At 34.3% G+C, this 24732-nt stretch overlaps 1 protein-coding gene across 2 annotated transcripts; it reads right to left on the bottom strand.

Annotated features, from left to right (window-relative positions):
- Positions 1-4112: 4112 nt before the first annotated feature.
- LOC142631887 (disease resistance protein RPP13-like) lies at positions 4113-9400 on the bottom strand. Of its 2 annotated transcripts, none has more exons than XM_075806229.1 (2): positions 4820-9400; positions 4113-4650 (listed from the first exon to the last, which is right to left on the bottom strand). In XM_075806229.1, exon 1 carries the CDS (start codon positions 9184-9186, stop codon positions 4840-4842), a length of 4347 nt encoding a protein of 1448 aa, XP_075662344.1. In that variant the 5' UTR covers positions 9187-9400; the 3' UTR covers positions 4113-4650; positions 4820-4839. The 2 variants fall into 2 exon arrangements, with proteins under 2 accessions (XP_075662344.1, XP_075662343.1); XM_075806228.1 differs by having other exon boundaries at positions 4839-9400.
- Positions 9401-24732: the final 15332 nt, after the last annotated feature.

Below are 24732 nucleotides of genomic sequence, written 5' to 3'. Positions count from 1 at the left end.
CCATATAAAAATTTTACATAAGTTACATAGACAAAAGTAAAACAATAATAATAATAATAAAAAAAAAAATATATATATATATATATATTTATGAGATAACTTTAAAAAAATTATCACGCGCAACATACAAGTGTGCGACTAGTAAGTAATAAATCCTAATCTACAAATCATAATTGAAACCCAACTTCAATCTGGTTGTCTGCATGTTGTAACAATATATGCAATAGCATGGACTTCAAACCAGCACAACAGTACTAGTCTGGACATGCTGGATATCCACATTATTAGAATGTTATTTACCACACTAATAAAATATCATTAACAAAGGATGTGCAAAAGATAACAAACTTGAAATAAATGAAGAATGTTTTTCAAAGAAATTAGAAAATGCAAGCTTAGCAATGAAAAACCCACTGTCTGCATCAAATTCCTTCACTATTTTAAGGGCTCGGGATGATGAAATTTCTGGCGCCTGAGTTGCAGGAATTACAACTAGCAAAATAGCGTCATTGTGTTCAACATATTCACTGATCTGAATAAAATAAGTAAAAAAGAAATAATTATTTTAATGAAGTTCCAAGAGAACCTTAAAACTGGATATTCATCAGTGCATGTGTTCTTCAACTTTACCTCAATGTGCTCCATCCAGGCATTGAGCTTTGACATCCCGTGTTTATTGTGACCTCCATTAAGATAATATGTTCTACTGAGAAAAGCATCCATTTTATCCCCACAGTTTGATCTGTAAATTATTTTTAATCTTGATGATTAATGCAAACTTTGAATATTGTTGAAACTTGACTAACCACAGGATAACCCACAGATGATTTTTTTAATGCAATTATATAGATACCTATATAAGACAAAAATGTGACATCAAGTTTTGGATAAATGCATTGCCTTGACAGTATTTGAGAATTAGAAATCCTCTAACAATGGGTACTGATGATGCCAAAATTGTTAGTTGGGTCATTCGTTCAATCTAGAGCTCTTGACTATCTTGTAGGACTTGCAAGATAAAGAGAGTTCCAGATTGGACGAGTGACCTAATTGACAATTTTGGCATCATCAGTTTGGTGTCGTCTATGGGAATGTGATTAGTCATCTAGCTTTTCCTGGAACAAAAGGTTCATCCAGTTCAACGGAGAATCATGAATACAAAAGTACCAATCTAAGAGTACCCCACAAGATAATACCCTGTGATCATCTCTTCAATCTGCCCATGCTCATTTCATTTAATCTACGATTGGGCTGAGATGGGAGAGATAAAGAGGCATCACCAAGACACCTTCAGCCTCAAAGCATGACTTGTCAACCAAACAAGTAGACAATGATGTGAGAGCCAAGACGCAATCTCTCAAATCCTTTGGCCTTTAAATTTAGGGTCCACACCACTGAAACAAAGAAACATAACATCCATTTGGGTCTAAAGGTGGAGGCAATCAAGTGGGTGGCTCATTGTGAGGCATGGACCAAACAAAAGACGACCACAAAATTCAAGTGACCTCAACAAGCCTCAAGGGTATGACCCAGTTCTTGGGTCTTAAGTTCTGATTTATGCATTTCCCGTCCTAGCTCTCCAAATATTTGCAAGTTACAACAGTGTTTATATGATTGTTTTGGCATGTGGCTTCTTTTTTATTTCATGCTAAACTACTTTCAAAATATTGGATTGCCTCACTCTAAAAATTTTCTAAATTAAAATGCTTTCCTCATCGGCTTTAGATTTAGAATAAGCCTGGTTTTCTGTTGTCCTACCAAGCTTATAGACCCCAATTTTGGGTATTAAAGAGGTGAGGTCAAATTGCATCTGAAAATACAAGTTTTTGGCATAAAAAAATATCATTACGGTTTTGACTCATTAAAAGACCATTTATTGTCCACAAAATTTAAGAAAAATAAAAAGAAGAAAATGGTTGAGGAAAGCCGGTGTATATAATTTTAATTGTATACTCATTATTGCATTAGGCAACGTAATTTCTGGAAAGTATACTAGAAAGTTGCTTAATAAAGAATGATATCAATTAAGGAGAGTGCCTATTAAGGAAGTCAACTATGAAAATGGTAGAAAATAGAAAACAAATCAAATTCTTTTGAAATATTTACCATAATTATTGTTACGCAAAAGAATTATGTGTATCCCATGTGGAATCAAATCAAAATTTATGTCCCATAAATGTTGTTACGCCAAAGGTGGTGGGTAGCAAACCGCGACCATTTACCCAATTTTATTTGTCCCAATCCGAACAACCACATAAAACACAATTAAGCTCTCACTAGAAGTTCAAATGATTTCTAGTCTGGACTTAAACCATTGTTCACAAGGCCAATCCGGCCTAGGAAAATCACAAATCAGTTTTGCTCTTACACCATAACTCAAATAATGCATTTTATTTATCTCACACAAGAACTCCACATGGTTCACATTTGTAAAGGAATAGGCTAACGCCTCGGGATTCAAAGCCTTTTAAACACTGTACCGAGTGTAATTTATTTGCATGGGAATAGGCCTATTTTTTACTGTCAATCTTAAATGATTTTAAGATAGTCCCTCTTATTATTCCATCAAAATCCTAGAAACTTAAAAGGAAAGTTTCAAGAAAAATCGTCAATTTTATATTTGCCTTATAGGCTTAAAAATAATAGAAGCTACTTTTTGACTTTCCAAAGTTTAAAAATCCCAATTTTGGGTACTTAAAAACATGAAACCAGATATTTTGAGCTTGAAGTCCTTAATTGCTTGTTCAAAATGGAGTACGACATGCATAAATTCTGGATTTTAGCATATGCACAAGCACAACTAATTAATTACATATGCAAAACATTGTTTTCTTTTGATCAATATCTCATATTTTATAGTTCGTCCAAAAAAAAAAAACATATCTCAAATGTTATAGTTCGCCAAAAAATAGATCTCTTTTTAGGAGAAATCCCATGAGCATATGATTGATTATGAATTCACAAATAATAATCATAACCCACTATTCCAAACCTTTCTAAATGATATCGACTGCTTTAATTTTGAGAAGGAATTCCAAAATATATTTGTGTTATGTAGACGCATCAACATATATCGCCCTTAAGTTAGAAAAAATATTATACATTTGTGGTTAATATTATTTGTGAATTTCTTTATTGATATCGTTGCTCCTAGTCTAACACTTTGCACAAAAAGAGTACATGTAGTACAATAATTAGACTAGAGTAACTAGACTATCTCGATTGTACATATACTATCAAGTCCACAAAATTAAGAATAAGAACTCATCAAAAAAATATTGCTAAAAAGAAGATCAGAGGTATGTGACATGATAGCATCATACCACCATGATAGCACCATAAGTTGTCCAATTAAACAATTGAACCAACTTTTTTTTTTTTTTTTTTTTGAGAATTAAACAATTGAACGAACTTAGTTATATATATATATATATATATTTTTTTTTTTTTGAAAGGAACTTAGTTATATTAGTTCATCGGGTTATTGATAATAAAATTGCTTAGTGTTGTTTCTCAAAAAAAAAAAAAAAAAAGTTCATCGGGTTATTGGATTGACAGGCCGCATCAATATGGATTTAAATCTTTTAATAACTATCTTCTAAAAAAACATTTAAATCTTTTGCTACAGCCTACAAAAACTGTTTTAGGCAAAAGCACAAACATATGGAGTGCTTTGAGAAGAACACTACAAATTGATAGATTAGGACTCCTAACAGAGAATGGGATGAAGTGAAGGAAGATGGAGAGACCTAGGATTAGAGACAAAATTGAATTGAATACCAAAGGGAGCTTTTGGGAGACCCAGGAAAGCCAGAGCTACACAGTAAACTGAGCAAAGGGAGAGCTGTGAGTTTGAGTAGCCCCCACAAGAAGATGATGACTCTAGAGAAAAACACTAATCTAATCTACAGCCTGGAAATTTTTTTTTCAGATAGTAGAAATGAACGTAAGAGATGGAGAATGTTTTTCTTCTATTTCTCACACATACACACGCACACACAATGGTTATACTAACTTTATTTATAGATTTTTTCATGGATGATTACTTGTAGGAAACCAAGGGAAATATCAGATAAGTCTTGGTTATGAATTGGACCAACTCCATTGTGAGTTTACTCATTCATTAGGCCCCGTCCAAAATTTCTAACATGCAGAATTTTAAGGAAAGAAAAAAAGAATTTCTGAAATAAGCACTGGTTTTAGAATACATCACAATTCACAACAATCACATTTAAAAATAAAAACAAATAAGCCTCCCCCATCACCATCTCCATTCTCCAACAACAGCAAGAGAAGCAACAAATAACAATAAGAACAGAAAAAAAAACACAAGAGGGTGAAGGAATGATATAGCTGCAGCCAAGCCTACTACTGGTGATACCCCTGAAATAAATCATCACATGAAAGGAAGAGCTAACATCTGTGTCCTTGGAGTGAGCTTGATATCCTCCACAATGTTTCTGAAATTCCCATTCCTTGTATTAGCATTGACCTTACTATCTCAGCCGCCCCCAAAGCAGTTAGACTAACTGACATTTATTTTGCAGAAGTTTGTCATCCTCTGGAAACACAAGAAACTTGAATAAAAGGCAGAAAAAACATCTCTGGATACTGGAGATTATCATATGTACTGAATCGCTGCATTGATTCCTTCACGACAAAAGAAATGGAACACTAATTTAGCAATTGACTAATAAGAGCAATAACTAGCATGTAAATAATCTAGAAAAGATTACTAGCTTGCAAATTAACAGTAAGAAAATCAAACTATAAATTATGAGGTTCACAATGCTGCTGGTAAATGTAAAGGAATACGTACTAATAAGAACTGGAGGTACCTCAGGGTTCAATGCTAACATGGCGCACATGTGCTATTTTTCCCCAATCCTCACTATTGCAATCCTTAATCCGTTCTGTGAACTTCGTTGGCATGTTTGACAGTTTCAATTCTTGGAGAGTCTTAACATGCTGCAATACATCAGGAAGCTTATGCAGACGTGAACATGATCTGATCTGTAAAACCCTGAGACGAGGCAATGCTCCTTCCTGCACAATCCAGTCCTCCAGTCCCTCTAGCTTCCATAGTCTAAGAATTCGAAGCTGAGGAAAGCTGTTTTCAGGGCAGCACATATTGTTCTCCACATAAGATTCAGAGAATAACTGAAGAATCCTCAGTTTTGGAAGTTTATCTAACTTTTGCATTGGATCTTCACTTAGTGCTGATGCTGACAAGGTAATCTCAATAAGGTTCTCTGGAAATTTAGAGATGACAGATGGAGTTCTTAACCTTCCAAGAAGATATATACTGGAGAGATTCGTGTGGTCTAACAAAGACGGTAAGTCTAGACACCAAGGTTGATTGTTTTCATCATGTGATTTCAGCCTTAAAGATTGAAGATGTTCTAGTTTTTGAATCCATCCAGCCACTGCTTCCAGTTGCAATGACATTTCATTCTTTTGATTTGACATGCACCGGCATGCCAAACCCAATTTTCTAAGATTGATCAACGTGTCCAAGCCATCCTTTACTGGACTTTTCTCATCCACAAATGCACCCCATAAAGTTTGCAGGTCTGTTAATGAGACACCTCTTGGTTGAGGCCCAAATCTACTGCGATAACTCTCATTCAAATACAAGTGCCGCAGATGTTGCATCTTCCAAATTGAACGAGGGAGAGTACTGATGTAAGTGTGCTTCACATCCAGTGTTTGGAGTTTCAGCAAGTTTCTTATGGATGATGGAAGTGACTCTAGGTATGTCCATCTCAAGCCAAGGTACCTTAGTAAAGCCAGCTTACTCAGTACCTTTGGCAATTGAGGTCTGAAAACACGTTCAAGATCAAGCACCCGCAGCAATAGGAAACACCTGTAGGAAATGCAGCGTTGAAGAAAGTTTCCTATATCTTCCCCAGACTGGCTTCCTTCTCGATAATCAAAGGACATAAAAGATAGGGCTTTCCCATAAGAGGCTTGCAGAGTGGCATTGTCAATGTTGTCACCGTGAATTTGATTAAAGATGGTGCTGCTGGGTTCTGTGTTATTGTAATGATCAACAATCCAACGGTTCTGCTGAAGGCTTGAAGATGATTTGGAAGCTGTGTTGACTTGCCCTTTAAGAACTTTGTCTTCCACAGCTTTCGACAAGAGTTTCCTCAGCGCACCAGGAAGACAACAAGTTCTGACTTTACCATTTGGCTTCTTCTCTGTTACTTGAATCATGTTCCTATCTATCAGCTCCATCAGACACCTCTCAGCAAAATGTTCAGGAGATTTGTCACCCCTGCCTAGTCTCAAAAACCCCTCAGCAACCCACAGTGCGATTAATCTTCTTATAGGGATCTCAAAATCTTCGGGGAATAATAGGAAATAATATAGACATCCTTTCAATTCTAGGGGCAAGTCCCTGCTAACCTTGCTTGAGATTTCTAACCAAGGTACTGTTTCTCCTTTGAGCTCATTTAGCACACTTGACCACTCCACATTGGTTGCAACTTTCTCCGATAGTAATTTTCCCATTTTTACTATTGGCTGTGGCAAACCACCGCACCTCATCACAATTTCTCTTCCGAGTTTCTCCAGTTCTTGGGGGACTTCCTTCCTCAAAGTATTTGTAAATAATGTCCAGCTCTCATCAATACTTCGCAAGTGCAATTTGTACTGAAAGATTCTTGAGTCAGCATGTGGATCTACAGCCATGTCACGAGTGGTTATCACTATTCTGCTCCCATCTGATTCATCTGGGAATGCGTCTTTGAGATCATTCCACACTCCAGCCATGGCGATATTATCCAGAACTATGAGGTACCTCTTTTCCCTCAAGAAATTCTGAAGCATTTGCTTTAATTCTTCTTTAAGGGACCGCTTTCCTTTCGGTTCTTGATAAGATCCAATTACTTGCTTCCTTATGTCTTGCAGAATCTCTTCAGCACTACTTTTTTCAGATATAGAAACCCAAGCACAGGTACTAAAATGGATGGCATTCTTGTTATAGATTAATTTTGCAAGAGTTGTCTTACCAGAGCCTTCCATTCCCACAATCGAAATGACACAGTGACGTGGTTCATCAACTGTGACTAACCTTTCCGTTATTTCATATACATGGTCCTCAAAGCCAATGATATCAGATTCTTCAGAATATTGAGACCGAGGCCTTCTCTGATGTATTTTATGAGTCATGGAGTTGGATGCTTCAACATGCACAATGCCATACGATATCCTTCTCTCTGTAACTACCTGAATTTTTTTCTTGATCTTAGAGATCTTCTTCACAACCTTGGAATCAGCTTTCAGATTTTTGGGTTTGGATGCAAGCCTAGTGAAGAAGCGCTTCTCTTCCACTCTCATGTTGTTCTTATATTTGCCAATGATAGCCTCTGCTTCCTGAGCAATACTTCTCATTTCCTCCTCCCAGAACTTGATTCTTGCATTTGATTCCTCAATTGCTTCAACATCTTTGAGAAAAGCATAAATCAATTTCAGCTCTCTTTCCATTAATTCAACTTGCTCTATGTCTCTTTTCTTATCTTTCTGAAGTGAAGATGTTGGTGGAATTTCAGTAGAATCGGTGGCATGTGGTTTTTCCACAGTTTCAGATGTAGATGGTCCGATATTAATCGAAGCCTTAGTTAGGCTTGATTCAGTGACTTCAATCTCCCGCACATATCTTCCTGTCTTTGTGTGCTGCTGTGAGGATCCTGTTTCAGCTTCCTCCAAGTTGTTATCATCATCTTCAACAATAATATCAGACGGAGAAATTTGACCCCTTTTTCCTTCAAATGTCCCAATGTCATAAGTACTCTTTATTTCAGACATAGCATGAAACTTACTGCTAATTCTTTCTATCTTTTCTGCTGTAGAGGACAGAACCCTTAACTCCCCACCTAAACCTCCCTTCATTTTTTCTTGATGTGCTTGAATTTGTGTATTGAGAGCATCTATTTCAAGAGCAAGATCTCCCATTTGCTCCAGCCAAACCTTCACTCTCTCACCTTTGCCTTTCATGCCCTTAACATCTTTAACTAAGGCAGACATTAGCCTCAAATCTCTCCAGATTGACTCAACTTCAAAAGCCTTTGATGGCTGCAACTCTTCAATCTCATCAGATTCTACCATTCCATATATCCACCTTCTGCCATATGCATATTGGATCCTGCTCCTGATCACCTTCATTTTCTTCCTAAGCTCTGAATCTGCACCAATAAAAGTAGGAGCTTTGAGTTTTGCAAACCTCTTTATTTTCTGCTCTCTTTTGCTTACGAAGAATGTGAGGAAATCCTTTGCAGGAAGACAAATTTCCCTCACCCATTCCAACCAAACAATCTCTCTTTCATCTAGCTCTCTAACAGATTCCACATCTTTCACAAGATCATCTATGCATTTGACGTACTGCCTTACTTGCTTAACTTCCCTGGTGGCTGAGGAGTAAAAAAGATATCTTGGACTTAGCACAACATCAATCTGCTCTAACAAAGAAGAAATGATGGTGTTGGGCTCTCTTGATGAGATACTAGTCACTTCACATTCTTTTCTGACATTCAGGATTTGTTTACGTACCTTAAACAACAGATGATATATACGAGGTGTTGTGCGCTCCCCTACAATAAATAAACAGTAACACGGCACTGATAGAATTGGATTACATGGAAATGGAATTGGTAAACACAGGCAACACAAGCATGTCACCACGAATCCTGCGCATTCCCTTTTGACTGATGTCTTCAAGAAACGCATAGGAGGGGCTTTATCTTTTGCTCCTCCCTGATACTTATGTAGTGCTTGTGCTCCTCCACCATCTGTTGTGATATTAAAGACTTCGCCTTCTTTTGAAAGATCATTGATACGAAGCATGAGCCTCTTTACCTTGGGACTTAACTTGAATCGAAGAAATATATGATTGAAAAACAAGGCAAAGCGCTTCAACACTTTTGCCCTGCTCCTCTTTGCTGTTGAAATCATGAAAGAGTCGATCATATCCTCGGCGGAGCGAACAACAGCCCTTGCATCTTCTGCCCAACGATTCATATCTTGGCTTGGTCCCTCCAAGGATTCTATGTAGTCCAACACAGCGAGCATGAGCCTCAATTCCCTTTCCAGCAATCCCAGCTGGAGCTGGAGTTTAAGTTGGCGCCTTTCATCTAATTCATCAATAAGCAGGTCAATAACTCTCACAACAACAACCTCTCCCATGGCAATCCAAACAATGCAAACTAATTTGAGTGGAAAACTAAAACTTGAAAAGGAAGAAAGAAAAACTAATTAGTTTCAGTCAGGTTGCACGCAGTCCGTTTGGTAAGAGTGGTTGTGCAGAGGTCACAGGCGGTCCCTCCAGCCTGCTGGGACTGGAAAAAATATTGAGAGTTTTTAAATGGAACATCTCTCAGGCTCTGTATTTGTGCTTGTGTGTCCGTGTTTTGTGATTGAAAAGTAAGGGGAGATTGATTCTTAGCAAATCAACCTTAAAAATCACCTAAATAAGTCCCTGTAAAGTTGTGCATTTATGCTCTATTTTCTATTTTTAGCTATAATAGTCACGCAGATTTACATAGCTGTATACACGAAATAGATAATTTGATACGAATGTTTTTAAAAATTAGTCGTATAAATTAGAAAAAATAAAATCTACTAAAAATAAAAAAATTTGTACGAACTGATACAAATGCTCTAAGTACAAGAAAATATAGAATCAAATCAAATATATATATATATATATATATATATATATATATATATATATATATATATATATATATATATATATATATATAAGTATCTATTGAGTACTAGAAATAAAAAGAAAAGAAAAGAATGAAATACAATTAAGTAATTTTATTCGAATGTTTTAAAATATAAGAATAGAAGGAAATAAATATAAGTAACTTAAAAAAAAATGTAAATAAGTAACCTTATTTGTGAGTAATATTACGAAAAATTAAATAGAATAATTTGAAAACAAGATTATTTTTATTAGACCTTTATTTTAAAATAGAGAGCTAAATGTACAAGGATATTTTGAGATTTTTAGTAAAAATTCATTCCCTCCAATTTCTCTCAATTTTGAGGGAATGCAAACTTAAGATTTTAAGTGGGAAATTGAGGAATGAGTGTACCCTCCTACAAATTTCATTTCCTCCCACTCAAACTCTCAAATAAAATAATGATATTCTCATTCCTTCCATTAAAATTCTCAAACAAAGGAATTGAAAGGATATTCCAAAATAGCTTCTTTTTTTCTTTTTCTTTTTTCATTATCCCATTACTTTCCAATCTTTTCCCTCCTCCCAAATATAATGTAAAGGTTATGTTTAGTTTAGACTTGTAGAAAAAATTGAGATTATGAAAATGTTGGGATAATAGAAAATATTTTAGTTTTCTAAGTTTGGTATAGACTATAGAAGATAGAAAATAAAAATGAATTTTATTTATTTGGTTGAGAAGATAAATGAGAACATAGAAAATGTTTTTATCTAAATTTATTATCATGCACATATCACTTAAGGGGTGGGGGGGGGGGGGTATATATAGTCTGAAATACACTGTCAGTTCTTAAAGTTTACTCATTAAACATTTTAGGTCTTTGAATTTTCAAGTGAGTGCTATTAGTGTACAATTAGCATATATGATCTTTTTTATATTTTATTATAAATATGCTAAAATATGTTCAATTTTTTATTAGGTGAATGCAAATCCCACCCTATCAATTGACATACAAAAGCTCAATAGAAAACCATTTGTGTTTCAACTAAAGATAAACGACTAAATTTTAAATTAAGATTTCAAATTTTAAATAAACCACTTCTCCAATAATAATAAATTGATGTTATGATAAATATGAATATGAAATATATTGAATTACTCCAAATTACATTATATCATTTTTCTAGAGGAAAAAAAAATGCAAAAATATCATTTTAGTCTTTACATTTTGGGGTTATAGTCAATTTGGTTCCTACATTTTGATAGTAGTTAATTTAGCCACTGTTATTTTCTAACTTGCAATCAATTTGATCTTTACCGTTAACTCACTAACAAAAAAACACCTACGTGACAAACAATGTGCATTGTTAGCATATTTAAAGCTTATGCGACAACTAAAGTAATAATAAAATATTTTTTTATTGACATTATAAAATGCCACATTAGCAGGTGAATAATCAATTTTAAAGAAATAAAAAAATTAAAACAAAAAAGACATGAATTTAAATTTGGAACAATCTTCAACGTGAACAAAAACATGAACCCAAAAAAATAAAACCTAAATCAATTAACATCTACAAACACCAGTCATCCTTAATCCTCCCATTTTTTTTTTTTTTTTTGTATTTCTATTTTGGGTCGATACATTTTGGTAATGTGTTTTTGAGTTCCTCATCACATGCACTCTCTCTTCCTCTTATAGTTTTGGTTTGAGTAATTCTTACATATTTTGAAAATAATGAGAATTTGAGTTTATATTAAAATACAATCTATATGGCTACGTATTTGAATATGCCTATCAATTATTTGAGTAATATCCATGTAAATTGTATTTATCAATTATTTGAGTAATATCAATTGTAAATTTGTGATGAGATTTGATTATCATGATAATCTCTTTAAGATAAAGGGAAATTTGAATAATTAATTTGAAATTTAAAACATTTTAGCTGTTCCAAAAAAGAAAAAAAAAACATAACACAATATTAGAGAAGTTTGAAGAATATAGACCACTTCAATATATATATTATCTATCAAGCACACTCAAGTTTATCAACAACAAAAAAAAAGAACAACCAAAATAATGGAATGATATATTTGTAGAGATAAAAAAAAAATGGAAAATACTTTTAGAAATAGTTCAATTTTTAAGGATAACAAATTATCTTTAATAAATTTTGAAGAAAAAATTATGCATTATACCACATATGAATTAAGGAAGATAATAGTGGGGAGATGAAAAGGTTAAATGGGGGGAGAAAGGTTGGAGAAAGTGTAACAATAAGTTGAGAAATTAATATGAGAAGAGTTAAAAATAAGAGAGATATGATATTTTGATTGTTAATAATGGAGATTATAATTCATCTTAAATGAGTTATAGGAAAAATTAGAAAGAAAAATGATAATGATATGGTCGCTAATATGGCTTAACTGAAGTACAACAATAATAAATGTTACACTTAAGTAATAAAAAAAAGAGAAAATAAAAATTAATTGGAAAATAATATCTAATTATCTTAAGGAGAAAATTGTGATTGAGAATAAGTAGATTACATGATTATACAAAAATTCATATAATGTTAACAATTATTAAAATAATATGTGAATAATGATAATAAAGGTTAACAAATGTTAACTGTGGGATACAGAAATTTAATATGGTAATAGTGCCGCGTGTCATACCTGATGCCGAGGAGATCGACGCAGTTCCAAGAAGGCCATATTCTCGGATGGCAAGGTCAGGGAGGCAAGCCATGGCCACGTCGATGGCACATCACCAGAGGAGGCCTCACTGTAGAGGAAGAACTTCAGAGAGAAGGTTAGCCCTAACATGGTAGCTATCACCACATTTAATGCACCCCACCAAACCTCTTGGCTGCATTTATGTGGAGAAGACCCCTGAGCAGTGTTGTCTTGGTTGCCGTGACTCACAAAATATCTAAAAAGGGCACCTGATGGGACAAGCACTCGAATAACATCCTGCACGATCAACAAGTGGAAGACCGAGATCAGCTGAAAGTGGCTATATAATGTAAGAGATCCTGCAAGGAAAGGGATCATTTGAAAAGGGGTGAAAGAAGACACTGCAGCAACCAAGAACTAAAATTGTAACCAAGTTTGAAGAAATATATTTAAGAACCATTCTCCTCAGACTTTGTTGAGGAGGGATTTTCTTGCTCACAGCTTAATCTTCTTTGCTTTCTTACTATCTTTAATCCACTGTGCGCGTTGCTCAATTCATTGAAACTTAGGTTTTAAACCCACTCTCTACAAATTTATTGTGTTGGGCTCCTTGGGCCCTAATCCAGTCACTTCTTGGGTTTAGGACACAAAACTCTCCCTTACATTAACAAATTAGTCAATCACATAATCTTTTTATTTTAAAATATTTTACATCAGAAAATATTATAGGAACAATATATACTGATGATACAATTAATACAAAATTTAATTTTTGTACAAAAAATAAAAAGAGTTACAATCATCATGAGCTACTTTTTGGATTATAGGGTAGACAAAATTGGGTTTGAGAAAGGTTTTTTTAAAAGTAAAAGAATAATTTTCAAATTCTACATACTTTTTTATGATACAAAAAGTGTTATAAATAACTTTTATCACAAAATGAAATTTTTGCTAACTTACCTTTTGAATTCTTGAGAAAAATTGTATTATTTTTTAATAATAAATTATATTAAAAAAGATAATTAAGATGAATTAACAGTTATTGGTTTTCCATTTATGCATTGTAACGTTTCATGAGGACACTTTATGAAAACATTTTTTTTAGATTTATAATTTTATTTATTTGAATGTAAGCTCTTCCAACAATTTTGAAAATTTCTAGTAGTAATTCAGAAGGTAATTCATGTTGTAGTTAATGTTTTGATTATGTGGTTTTATGATGAATTTGGGATGTAATTTATAAGTTGTTTAGGATATTAAATGTATTAGTATTTGATTTATGGAGTCAATTGGTTTTTCATTGTATTTAAGTTAATACAAACCTTTCATATACCTTTTTTTTTCTTTTTTCAAAAAACCTTAGTCCAAAATTTTTCAAAAATTTGCAACAATATATAATCTATATAATATATAATAGTTGAAAACGTTTAACTATTAGTTAAACTCATAATATTTTGCCACATAAGTTTTGGTAATCCCACAATTTTACACATAATTTTTTATTAAGTTATTTGTTATGTCAAAAGTTTTTTTTTTTTTTTTAGTGAAAAGATTGTCTACTTGTTTTATTATTCAATGACTTGAAAAATCAGCGCATACAAAAGTGTTAATGTTAGATGGAACAGACTCCATCCAAGCAGAAAGAGGAAAAAATAACCTTGCTCTTTGGGCCAAAGCATGCGCAACCGCATTACATTGCCTTACCACATGAGCGAAAGAAAAACTCCTCAAGGAGCTAACATGAGATAACGTGTACCTAACAAAATGCCCAATAGCTGAGAACTCCATACCAGCCTTCTGCAATCCCTTGATAACCACCTCCGAGTCACCTTCAAAATGGGATTGTTGCAACCCAATTTTCTTGACAAAAATCACAGCTCGCCTCGTTGCCAACCTCTCCAAACACTCTACTGAATGGGTGTTTTATTATATCAAAAGAAGAGTTTTAAACTATCTACTACATCACCCTAAAAAAAATTATCTACTACTTAGCAAACTAAAGAGTTTTAAACCAATTACTATTTAACAACATAAAGAGTTTTAAATCGACTATTACTCAACAACATTGATAGTTTTAAACCAACTACTACTCAACAATATGGAGAGTTTTAAACCAAACCAAAGATGTTTGATTATTAGTTGACTTTCTAATATTTTGCCACATAAGCTTTAGTAGTTCCACAGTTTGACACATAGTTTTTTATTAATTTATTTATTGTGTCAAAAGAAGATTTTTAAACCAAACCAACCTACTACTATATATCTATACAACACCACCGCAAAACCCTCTGTAAAGTTGTGATTTACAACTATATTTTATATTAGCTTTATTCGATGACAAAAAGTGTTGTAATTACTTTATTTTGTTCCTTGTATTTTGTGAGATTTTATTGTATTGGGTTTAATATTAAGTTGGTGAAGACTCGAGCATGGAGTGAAGAATCAATGCAATTTCACTATTGTCTCGCGAGACGCTTACCCGCAAAGAGCGCATGTGAGAAGCGCATGCTAGAAGCTGAAGAGTCGTGCTAGGCTATCAGTTTCATGAGTGTCTCGTAAGAAGGGCTAATTTGCGAGATACCCGCGAAACGTCCTGCCTGGAAGATTTTAAGTGTGAATTTCTTACCATTCACCCATACTATATATACCCTCATTACTCACAAATGTATGTGAGGTCATTCAAAAAGAAAAACCCTAGATAGGTTTTCTACAACACAACACACCTATCTTTTAGAGAAAGAGTGCTACTCATCCTTAGTGAGAAATCATTGTAGCCTCTTCTCATTCCATTTCCCATTGTCATACCTTGAGAAGAGATTTGTACCCAAACACAACCCACACATTTTTAGAGTGTAGAGAGTATTTTGGAGCTTGGGAAGCTTTGGGGATTTTCCAAAAGAAACCGGTGAAGCTTGGCGAATGCAATCTAGCGTATTGCGGGATCCGAAAAGCTAGAGAAGACATGATTCTGAGAAGTCCATTGGTAGCAAGAGCTTAGAGGGCTCAAATACATTAGGTAGACTAGGCTTAGAGGGTCTTTTGTTATTTGTGTACTCTAACTTTATTCTCTAGTAGATCAATTTCGACTTGGAGGGTCGTGGAGAGGTTTTTCGCTGAATTCTTCAGTTTCCTCTTCGATAACATGTCTTGGTATTATCTTGTGGTTGCATCTCTCTTCCCTTACTCTTATGCTTTACTTTTATTATTTGTTGTTCATGTTTATGCACTAGAGTAGTTATTGGTTGTTTGCGCTCATTTACTCTTATTCCGTACTTAGCTTAAGTCAGAGTAAAAGCAATCTGACCGTAATTTTAATTTAGGAGTCTAAACAAGCTCTTGTATTTTCACAAAAATTTGAGTTTTCACTCTCAATATGGTTTAGTTTCTTAAGGTATCTTTTCTATGAATTCTCTTTTGTAGTTACTTTTGTTTTTCATTTTTTTCTTTAATATTCTATGTTTATGTGTGTGTGTTTATATATATATATATATATATATATATATATATATATATATATATATATATATATATATATTTGTATTTTTACTTCCATTAACCAAACTTCTAGACACCACATTTGATTCTGTAAGGTTGAACTTATTCAATCGTGTGTTGGCTTTATTCCATGCCAAATTTGCTTGTATTTTAGCAATTAGATACCCTGTATTTTGGTGGGAATTATGTAAAGGTAGTGTGTAAGAGAGTGTGAATAAAATTCAAGATGTGTGTACTCAAAGAAGTCTCGCGACTAGCAAGTCGCCAAAGTACCACACGTGTGAAGCATGCAGGGAGCCGAAGGGTCGTGACAACTAGAGCACTACAGGATAAAAAGTACAGTTTGACCTGGCAGTTATCTCATGACTCAAACTCGCAACTAGTTCCAGTCGCAAAGTCAAGTCGCCAAAATGCCTTGATTGGATGAAAACTGCCTTTTCACATTCCTCATGTACCCTACTATAAATACCATTATACCTATGAAATGTAGAGAGCTTCCAGAGAGAATTTTGAGAGAAAAATCCTAAAGAAAAACAAGATTAACTCATGCACAATATTAATCCTTTTATTCTCCAAATTCCTTTACTGTTACCCTCTCCATTGACATACCCTTGAGAGGTTCATTTGCCAAATCCTTATCTCGCCATACCCATATCAGTGAGGAGGCATTTTGATATTTGGGAAGCAGTTCAGAGATGACCAATTTCATTTGGTTGATGCAATGTGCTTATTGCGGGATCTAGTAAGCTAGAAAAGACAAGGTTCGGTGTAACCCTATTGGAGCAAGAAGCTTGGAGGGCTTAGGTGTACTGGGTAGATTAGGTTTGGAGGGTCTATTGTTATTCATGTATCCCAACTTCATTCTCTAGTGGATTATTTGATCGCTTGAAGAGCAGCGGAGAGGTTTTTTGCCGAGTACTTCAGTTTTCTTTTTAATAACACATCGCCGTGTTATCTTTGTGTTTACCTCTCTGTAGAGGCTTATTTGTTTTGGGAAGCCCAACAGGAAGAAGAAGCCTAACAACATGGAGTTGGAAACTGGATAGAAAAACCATTAAGCCTAAGCGGTAGGAATAATGGATCATAAGTCCATAAAGTAAACAAATGGATCTTGAGGAAGCAAATGAGCCTAAAAAGGCCCAAAAATAGAGAAGTAACAAACCCATGGGCAGTATGTGATGTAGAAAAGTGAGAATGGGCCACAGTAGGCCTGAAGTAACACAAGTAAAGAAAGTAAAGGGCAATGAAAAGTCCATAAGCCCTAAGGATGAAGGATAAAGTAATTGGGTTAGGGAAGCCCAAAAAGTTAGTAAAAGCTCATGGGAAACACATAATTAGAAAGGGCCAAGAACGCCCCAAAAAAGTAAATGGGCCAAGGATGCCCAAGAGGAAGTAAATGGGACACAAGAGCCTGCAAGTAATGTAGTAAAAGGCCCAATGAGCTTATTAGGTCATCAAAAAAGAAATAAGCAGCAAGCCCAAAGAGGCCTAGCAGTTCTGGGTCAAATAACATCCCGACAGGAATAGCAAAATGATGCGGCATGAAGTAATAGCAAAACCGTAGGAATAAAGCAAGAAGAATGGCCTGAAGGAGGGAAAACCCATAATCAAGCAAAGCCCAGCCCCTAAAGGAGCAAGCCATAAAGAATGAGAAATCAGGAAGCAGCTCACACCATAAGGAGTTAAGGACGAACGGCAGAATGGGTAGACGGACCTCCAGACCGCGGAAAATGCATGAGCAGCAAGCAAATTTTGGTCGAATATAGAAGTGAAGTACGTGCAAGGCCTAGACACCATCAGCCTGTATCCAGCTAATACAAGAAGTGGTGGGTCATGGGTTAAAAGTAAGAGGGCATGGTCTAGCGGTAGAGAGAGGGGAAGACCTATTTTTGTGGTTCCTCCTCAGGCTCTTTTGGGGGAAGTGTCCTGCTGAGATGACATACCGTCCAAAAGAAGTAAGGATGAGTTGGAACCACTAGGTGCATGCCATGAGAGATGAAGAGAGAGAGAGCACTCACGCCATGGCAGGTAAGAATGTCACAACATGCAAACAAACAAAATAGTCCTCTTCGTTTGGTGATGTAGAGTGGCGCGACTAGCATAGGTAAGTGGTGCTAGCTGGGCGATTGACCAATCAGTAATGGTCGGCAATGACACCCATACCAGACAAAGACGGTTAAAGGCTAAAATAGTAAAAGCCAGTCGTGACAGACATTATATAAAGAACCCTTACTGTGCACAGGGAGGGGGGACATGAGGATGATAATAGCAACCTCTAAGGAGAGAATCACAACAACTAAGAAAACACTGAAAGATAAAACGAAGAGAAAAGAATGAAAGAATTAGAGAGAATAGGAAAAACAAAAATGAAGAGAATAGAATGGCAGGTATACACCAAATAGATTGATTCCCTCTTCTCAAACCCATGCTCTCTGCTAAAGGCAAGGGACTTCTCTGGGTGTAAGTCATTTAGGCCCACTCCCTCAAAGCAGTTAATTTCTTCTCGGAGAGATTATTCGCATTGAGGAAATGGCTTCCTTCTTGACTTAGGCCCCGTAACATAACTTGACACAGTAGACTGACATTTCTCTTTGATTCAATAAGCTTATTACTATCTCTTCCATACTTGTTTCTGTTATTTCATAAAACCAGCATCCCTTGTCATAGCCCATTATTTACTTTTATCTAAAGAGTGAACAAATCTCTTTTATTATCTTTATTATATCTGATTGCCGTAATTACGATAGCAGCTTTGTCTGCCAAGGGCATGTAATCAAAAATCTTAGCAAACGAGGCATAGTTTGTGCACAAGTCGGACCAAGGTGGGTTGCAATTGGACCGGTCCCAACTCCCTGATCCAGAACACCTTGGGCCTAGTATGGCAAGAGGCGGCCCAGCCCAACATTTACAAAAAAAGGCCCACCACACTCTCTTCCCTTACTCTTACATATTAATTGTTGCTGTGGTGTGATTAATTATGGCTTAAAGTTGTTTGTTGTTTTAGGTATTGTTTGTACTTATCATTCTGCACATTTATTGTTTGAGTATAAGCTTGTATCGGTTAAGTTTAAATTGGAGGTCTGAACATTCATAAGTGTTTTATACGCTTATTGAACCTTTCAGATTCTAAAGTTTTTATAGATTGAGTAAATGCTAAAAGAAAGTTAGAGGTAATGGGTGCCACCAAAATATCTTGATTTTTTTTATTCTCATGTTTGACATCTTACTTTTGATGGATGAATATTTTGTGCTATAGAATGTTATTTTTGTATAACTCTATTTGCTTTTTTTCACCCTAAAAAAGCTTTGATGGAACTCAGATAAAAAAAATTTGTCATTAAGTTGTTGTATTTTGTTGTTCCATACTTCATAAAAGTTTAAACATGGTAGAAACATAAATAGTGTGGCTTTGTTTCATCTTTAAAAAAAAAAAAACACAATATGATTGTTTGTTCAAAATATGTATATCTTTGTTTCTTATTATAAATATTGATTTTCATTCATTTTTAACTAATTTTAGCATTGAAAATATTTAACAATTGTTAACTATCCAATGCATCGCACAGGTTAGCGACAAGTCTATATCTATATATATCTAAAAGTTGAATCATAGTATTTATTGTTGTTATGCTCCTACTAAGCTACAATCAACACTTTTACTTAGAATCAAACAATTATTTTTATTGCATGGCTTCAAAGGCTTATTAAAATATTTGAATTTAATTATGCAATCTTTCTATTTTTGAGCGCAACACAAATTTCATTTCCTAATTTTGTTTTTTAAAGTGATTCCCCCCCCCCCCCCCACATATCAGATTCAAAAGAGACAGTATAATATATTCATTATTAGCAATTTCACATACACATTTAGTATTTACGATTATGATATACCATACCTAATTTATGGTCCACAACATTTAGAGTTTTTTTTTCCTTCGTCTTTTAAGGTGATGGTGAACTATGGATTGTGTAAACTTAAAAATTTATGTATTATAACTTTTATTTTTGAGTAATTTGCGATTTGCTCTCTTATTTGTATTGAAATAAATAAAAAAGAAATATAATCATATTTATTATACTAATAATAATATTATTGTTATTATAACTTCATTTTTAAATTTTCATAATTTTTGTGTGTATGTGCTGGAGAGATAAAGTTAATATAACATATAGAGATACTACTTAACCCAAATGACAAAACTTAGATACAGTGCCTTAAATGCTATTCCTTAAGTTCCCATCTCAAGATTCAGCTATGTTGCTACTTAATTAAAAAATACAATTCCATCTTATGAGAAAAAATCCACATGGCAAAATTTTAAGAGAATAACTTAAGGAACAACACCTAAATACTGTAACTAAGTCTTGCCCTAAATGCTTAAGCCCTATAGATTTATTCAATGTGAGATTTCATTCATACACACGTGCACGTGTGTGTGTGTATATATATATACATTCTTGAGAGAGAGAGAGAGAGAGAGTTGGAAAATACACAACTTTGATCTTTTGCGTAGTAAATTTAAAGGAAGTGCTGGTTTTAGTTCACACAAGTGTAGTGTTACACACACTGTGTGCACTAATATGTGATACGTGTCTAAGGTATAACCTGAGGGGAAAAGGACCTACGAACAATTGTTGAAATTCATCTCTGCTTGTCGGGACGAAAAGACTTATTTATTTGGTTAAATCTCTTTTGTTTTGTTTGTTTAACCACTTTAATGTGGAAGGCATTAGATAGAACCGTCCATGTTGTCGTCCATATTTGGTTAAATCTCTTTGCTCCATAATGCATGCTTGAACGCCTGTCTTTATTGGAGTTGTTTTGGCTTTTGATTTATTCTTTTATTAAGGATACCTGCCATGCATTGCACCCTCCCCAGATGTACTCCATTTCTTTGCCTTTCGGTTCTCACAAGCAAACTGATTCTTTCAAATCCTTGATCTCTTGTTTTCAATACCTGTCAACATTACTGACGGAGTCCAATATTACGTGCTTTTGTCGGGCAGTTGAAGTCTAATTAAAAATGGTAAATTCTATTAACATACTCTGAGATTTGGTCTAATGCTAACGGAGTCCAAAACTTCTCAAAACTGACCAGTCAAGTCCCTTAAGCTAACAGTCCTAAACGGTTGAACATGCCGTTACTTCTCCCTCTCTTCTCTTGGACAGTCTTCTCTCTCACTCGGAAAAAAGAGAAACAGGAAAGTAATTCTTATTGAAATAAATCCAAAGAAATCTCTCTCCCCAACAATTTTCTTCTCAATTTTAGAAATTTTTTTTTTTTTTTTTTGTACTTTTGTTACCCCAAATTTTCAAACTTCTATCAATTTGTGCAGATCGACTGCAGCTTCAATTTCTTCTCTTTAAAACAACTCTCACACGAATTCAATTTCCTAGTCTACCTCTCCCAAATTTGTTGTTTTTCCCTCACTGGGTCTTAGATTCTAGGACATTTATTGGATTTTTGTGTATAAAGAAAAAAATCACTAATTTATTTGGTCGAATGCAAAAATCAACTGGGTTCTTGAGAAAAATACTGTATCTAAAAAATAAAATAAAAAATTGGTAGGGTCTTTTATTCTGGAACATTTATTTGGTTTTTGTATTAAAATTAAAATCACTGATTTATTGTGTTTGAATGCAAGAATCAATTGAATATCTTGAGAAAATTGAAAAGAAACAATTTTTATTTAAAGGGTCTCCGATTTTTGGTTATAGTGGAAAAAAGAAATTTAAAACCAGTGATTTGTGTGTGAGTTTTCATGTCTTTGAATGCAAAAACCAACTGGGTATTCTTCAAAATTGGATTTTGATGTGAGGCTTTATGTTTATGATGATCTGAGACCCAGCACAGGGGGGAAAAAAAGAAGCAAAAAAGCCAAAGCAAAGACCAAAAGGCCATGGCAGTTCCAACCATTGCTCTATACGCAAGTCCACCGAGTAAGGTGTGATCCACTGTCCACATGCTAGAAGCCCCTAGAAGCCCTGTAATCGGAATTAAGGTATTGGAGAGAGAGGGATGAGAGAGAAGAGAGTCAAAGAGAGGAGGGTGTGTAACTGCATGTTTAGCCGTTTAGGTACTAAGTTTGCGAAGGACATAATTGGTCAGTTTTGAGAAATTTTGAACTTAATTGGTATTAGCTCAAACCTATTGTATGTTAATGAAATTTACCCCATTAAAAAAAATCTTTTAAGGTCTACAATATTTATTTATTTTTCCCTGTTCTTTTAAGGTGATGGTTATTATGGCAGGTGCATTTACTCTTTCCGCCTCAAAACATTGCAATTGGGAAGAACTGTTTGAATCATTCTAAAACATTTTTTAAAGAAAAGACCTCCATTCAATGGGGTTTGGTTCGGCCGATAGGCAGTAGGAGAGTGCGGCCTAATATTGAATAGGAGCTCAAGGTTGGAGTAGACCCATACGCTGGGGGCTTACCCAAGTTGACAGTATTATAGAAAGGAAAAGATGTCTCCAAACATACTTATCTTGTTCCAAGTTACATCCCATGATATAGTGATTAAGAAAATCATTTTATGTGTAGTTTTAGACTCAGTCACATGACTTTTTTAATGAGTTATATGATGTCTTTAAATAATACAGAGAGATAGTCTCATAAATTTTTAGGTAATGGGTTGGAACATATTTAAAGCCAAACTTTGTTCATATAGAAATCCAAAGCACCTGCCATATCCACTGAAGTTCGAGCATCATCTGGCCTAGTGGTGTAATTGTTGGGGAGACCACAATTTGACTCCCTACAACCATTCTAAAAACAAGCCCGTGTGGCATGATACCGAATGCAATAAAATATTAGAGTGTGTCTTCCTTATCAGCAATTGGTTTTCAGGTGAAATGACATAATTCATGGTCTGACAAATGGTATCAGAGCCAAGGTCATGGGTTCGAGTCACGGGAGTATCATTGTGAGGGAGGGATTGTTTAGAGGACCACAATTTGACTCCCTACAACCACTCTAAAAACAGGTTCGCGTGGCGTAATGTTGAATGACATAAAAGATTTGAGTGTGTCTTCCTCATCACTAATTGGTTTTGAGGTAGAATAGCATAACTCACGGTCCGACAATAATCTTTGCAATATTCAACATTTTGACAATGAGAACCACCATCAAAACATTCTGCAACCTTATTTGTCCACGAGCCATGTGGGTATGCAGCCACATTTTCACACCTTAACACGGATACTCTTAGGGACGGAGGTATAGTTAGAGCTTGGGGGTGCAATGGCCCCCCTTAATTTTTTTTTTTTAATATTAGTATTATATAAGAACAAATTTTAGTAATTTTATTCTATAAAATTACACTTTGCCTTCCTAAAATTATCATTAATTCTTTTACGAATAATGGTACAAGCACAAAATTTTTTGCGTATATCATTTATTGGTTAGCATCTAGTCCACCACTTACATCACTTTTTAACTTACTAATGACCACTTACCACATTAGTAGTTTGTAAAAAAAGTTTGGAGCTCTTGCATTTTTCTCATTTTAAAGGCCATAAAAATATATATATATATATATATATATATATATATATATATATATCTGAAATCTAAACAAAATATACAAGTCCAAAAAAATTAGCCCAACAACAAATTTACCATTAGTAAAGCTAAAAACAATTAAGCTTAATCAAACAATTTTATCCAAAATAAATAGCTCGACCCTTTAAAAAATGTAAGATGAAATAATTTTGTCCTTACTTAGAAGCAATACACACATAAAAAACATACATAGAAATAAATAAATAAATAAAACCTCTAAGCAGTTAAGCAGCAGAGCCGGAGGACAGAGTTGCTACATGCAGCCAATAGCAAAGCTGCCACCTAAATTCCAAGTCCTGGCTCTGTCTCTAGATACCCTATAAGCTTTGGGACAACCTCTTCTTTTGCCTCGACTACTCTTTGCCATGAATAGCCAATTCAGATTCAGATTGCAACACTCTGCTCAATGATTCTAGCCTTTGAAGCCTACGCTTGATAGGAAATCTTGAAGAAACAAGAACCCCATTTTGGGATGCTAGAGTTAGTTGGACTTCAGTGCCGGCCCTACCACTAGGCCAATTAGGTCATTGCCTAAAGCCCTCAAGTGGAAGTGGGACCCCAAAATTTTGAAAAAGGAGTAGTAGAAAAAAAAACAATATATATATATATATATATATATATATATATATATATATATATATATATATATATATATATATATATAGTTTCAGATGAAACTCCAAAAAATCTAATACATCTTGTGACCAAAGAATAAAAAATCTAGAACATCCTTGTAAACATTAGTACCCTAAAAAATTCTTTGGTCTAAACAAAATCCATTATCCCAAAAAAAATCATTAACCTCTAGACAAATCAAAAATCAACTGGATAAAATGCAAATCCGATCTAAAAAATTACTCACAAAACAATCTCAAATCAAAACAAATCAAAAATCTCAAATCCCTAAAATTTACTCATACCTTTTCTCCCTCTCACTCTTGCTCTCTGCCTCTCTCTCTCAGCTAGATGATGATAGTTTGCAAAAATACTATCTTAAACTTGAATCTTTTTCCAAACATGATGTTTATTATGATATTGATGGTTTAGATTTATTTTCAGAGTTTAAAATTTTAAAATAAATTTTACAAATAAAAGAATATAATCCAACTGACATACTAAATTATATAAAAATGTTAGATTCATTTTCAAATATATGCATTACTTATAAAATTTAACTAACAAAACCTGTTACAGTTGCTTTTGCATAAAAAAGTTTTTCAAAATTAAAATTAATAAAGTCATATCTAAGATTGACAATGTCTAAAGAAAGATTAAGTAGATTAGCTATACTATCGA

Source organism: Castanea sativa, chromosome 4 (genome assembly GCF_040712315.1).
Source record: "Castanea sativa cultivar Marrone di Chiusa Pesio chromosome 4, ASM4071231v1".
NCBI classification, from domain to species: domain Eukaryota; kingdom Viridiplantae; phylum Streptophyta; class Magnoliopsida; order Fagales; family Fagaceae; genus Castanea; species Castanea sativa.
Note: the sequence above shows the minus strand (reverse complement) of the source record. Positions and strands in the feature narration are given on the sequence as shown.

Coding starts and splice junctions, on each gene's coding strand:
- LOC142631887 (XM_075806229.1), bottom strand. CDS start 9,186: ATGGGAGAGGTTGTTGTTGTGAGAGTTATTGACCTGCTTATTGATGAA.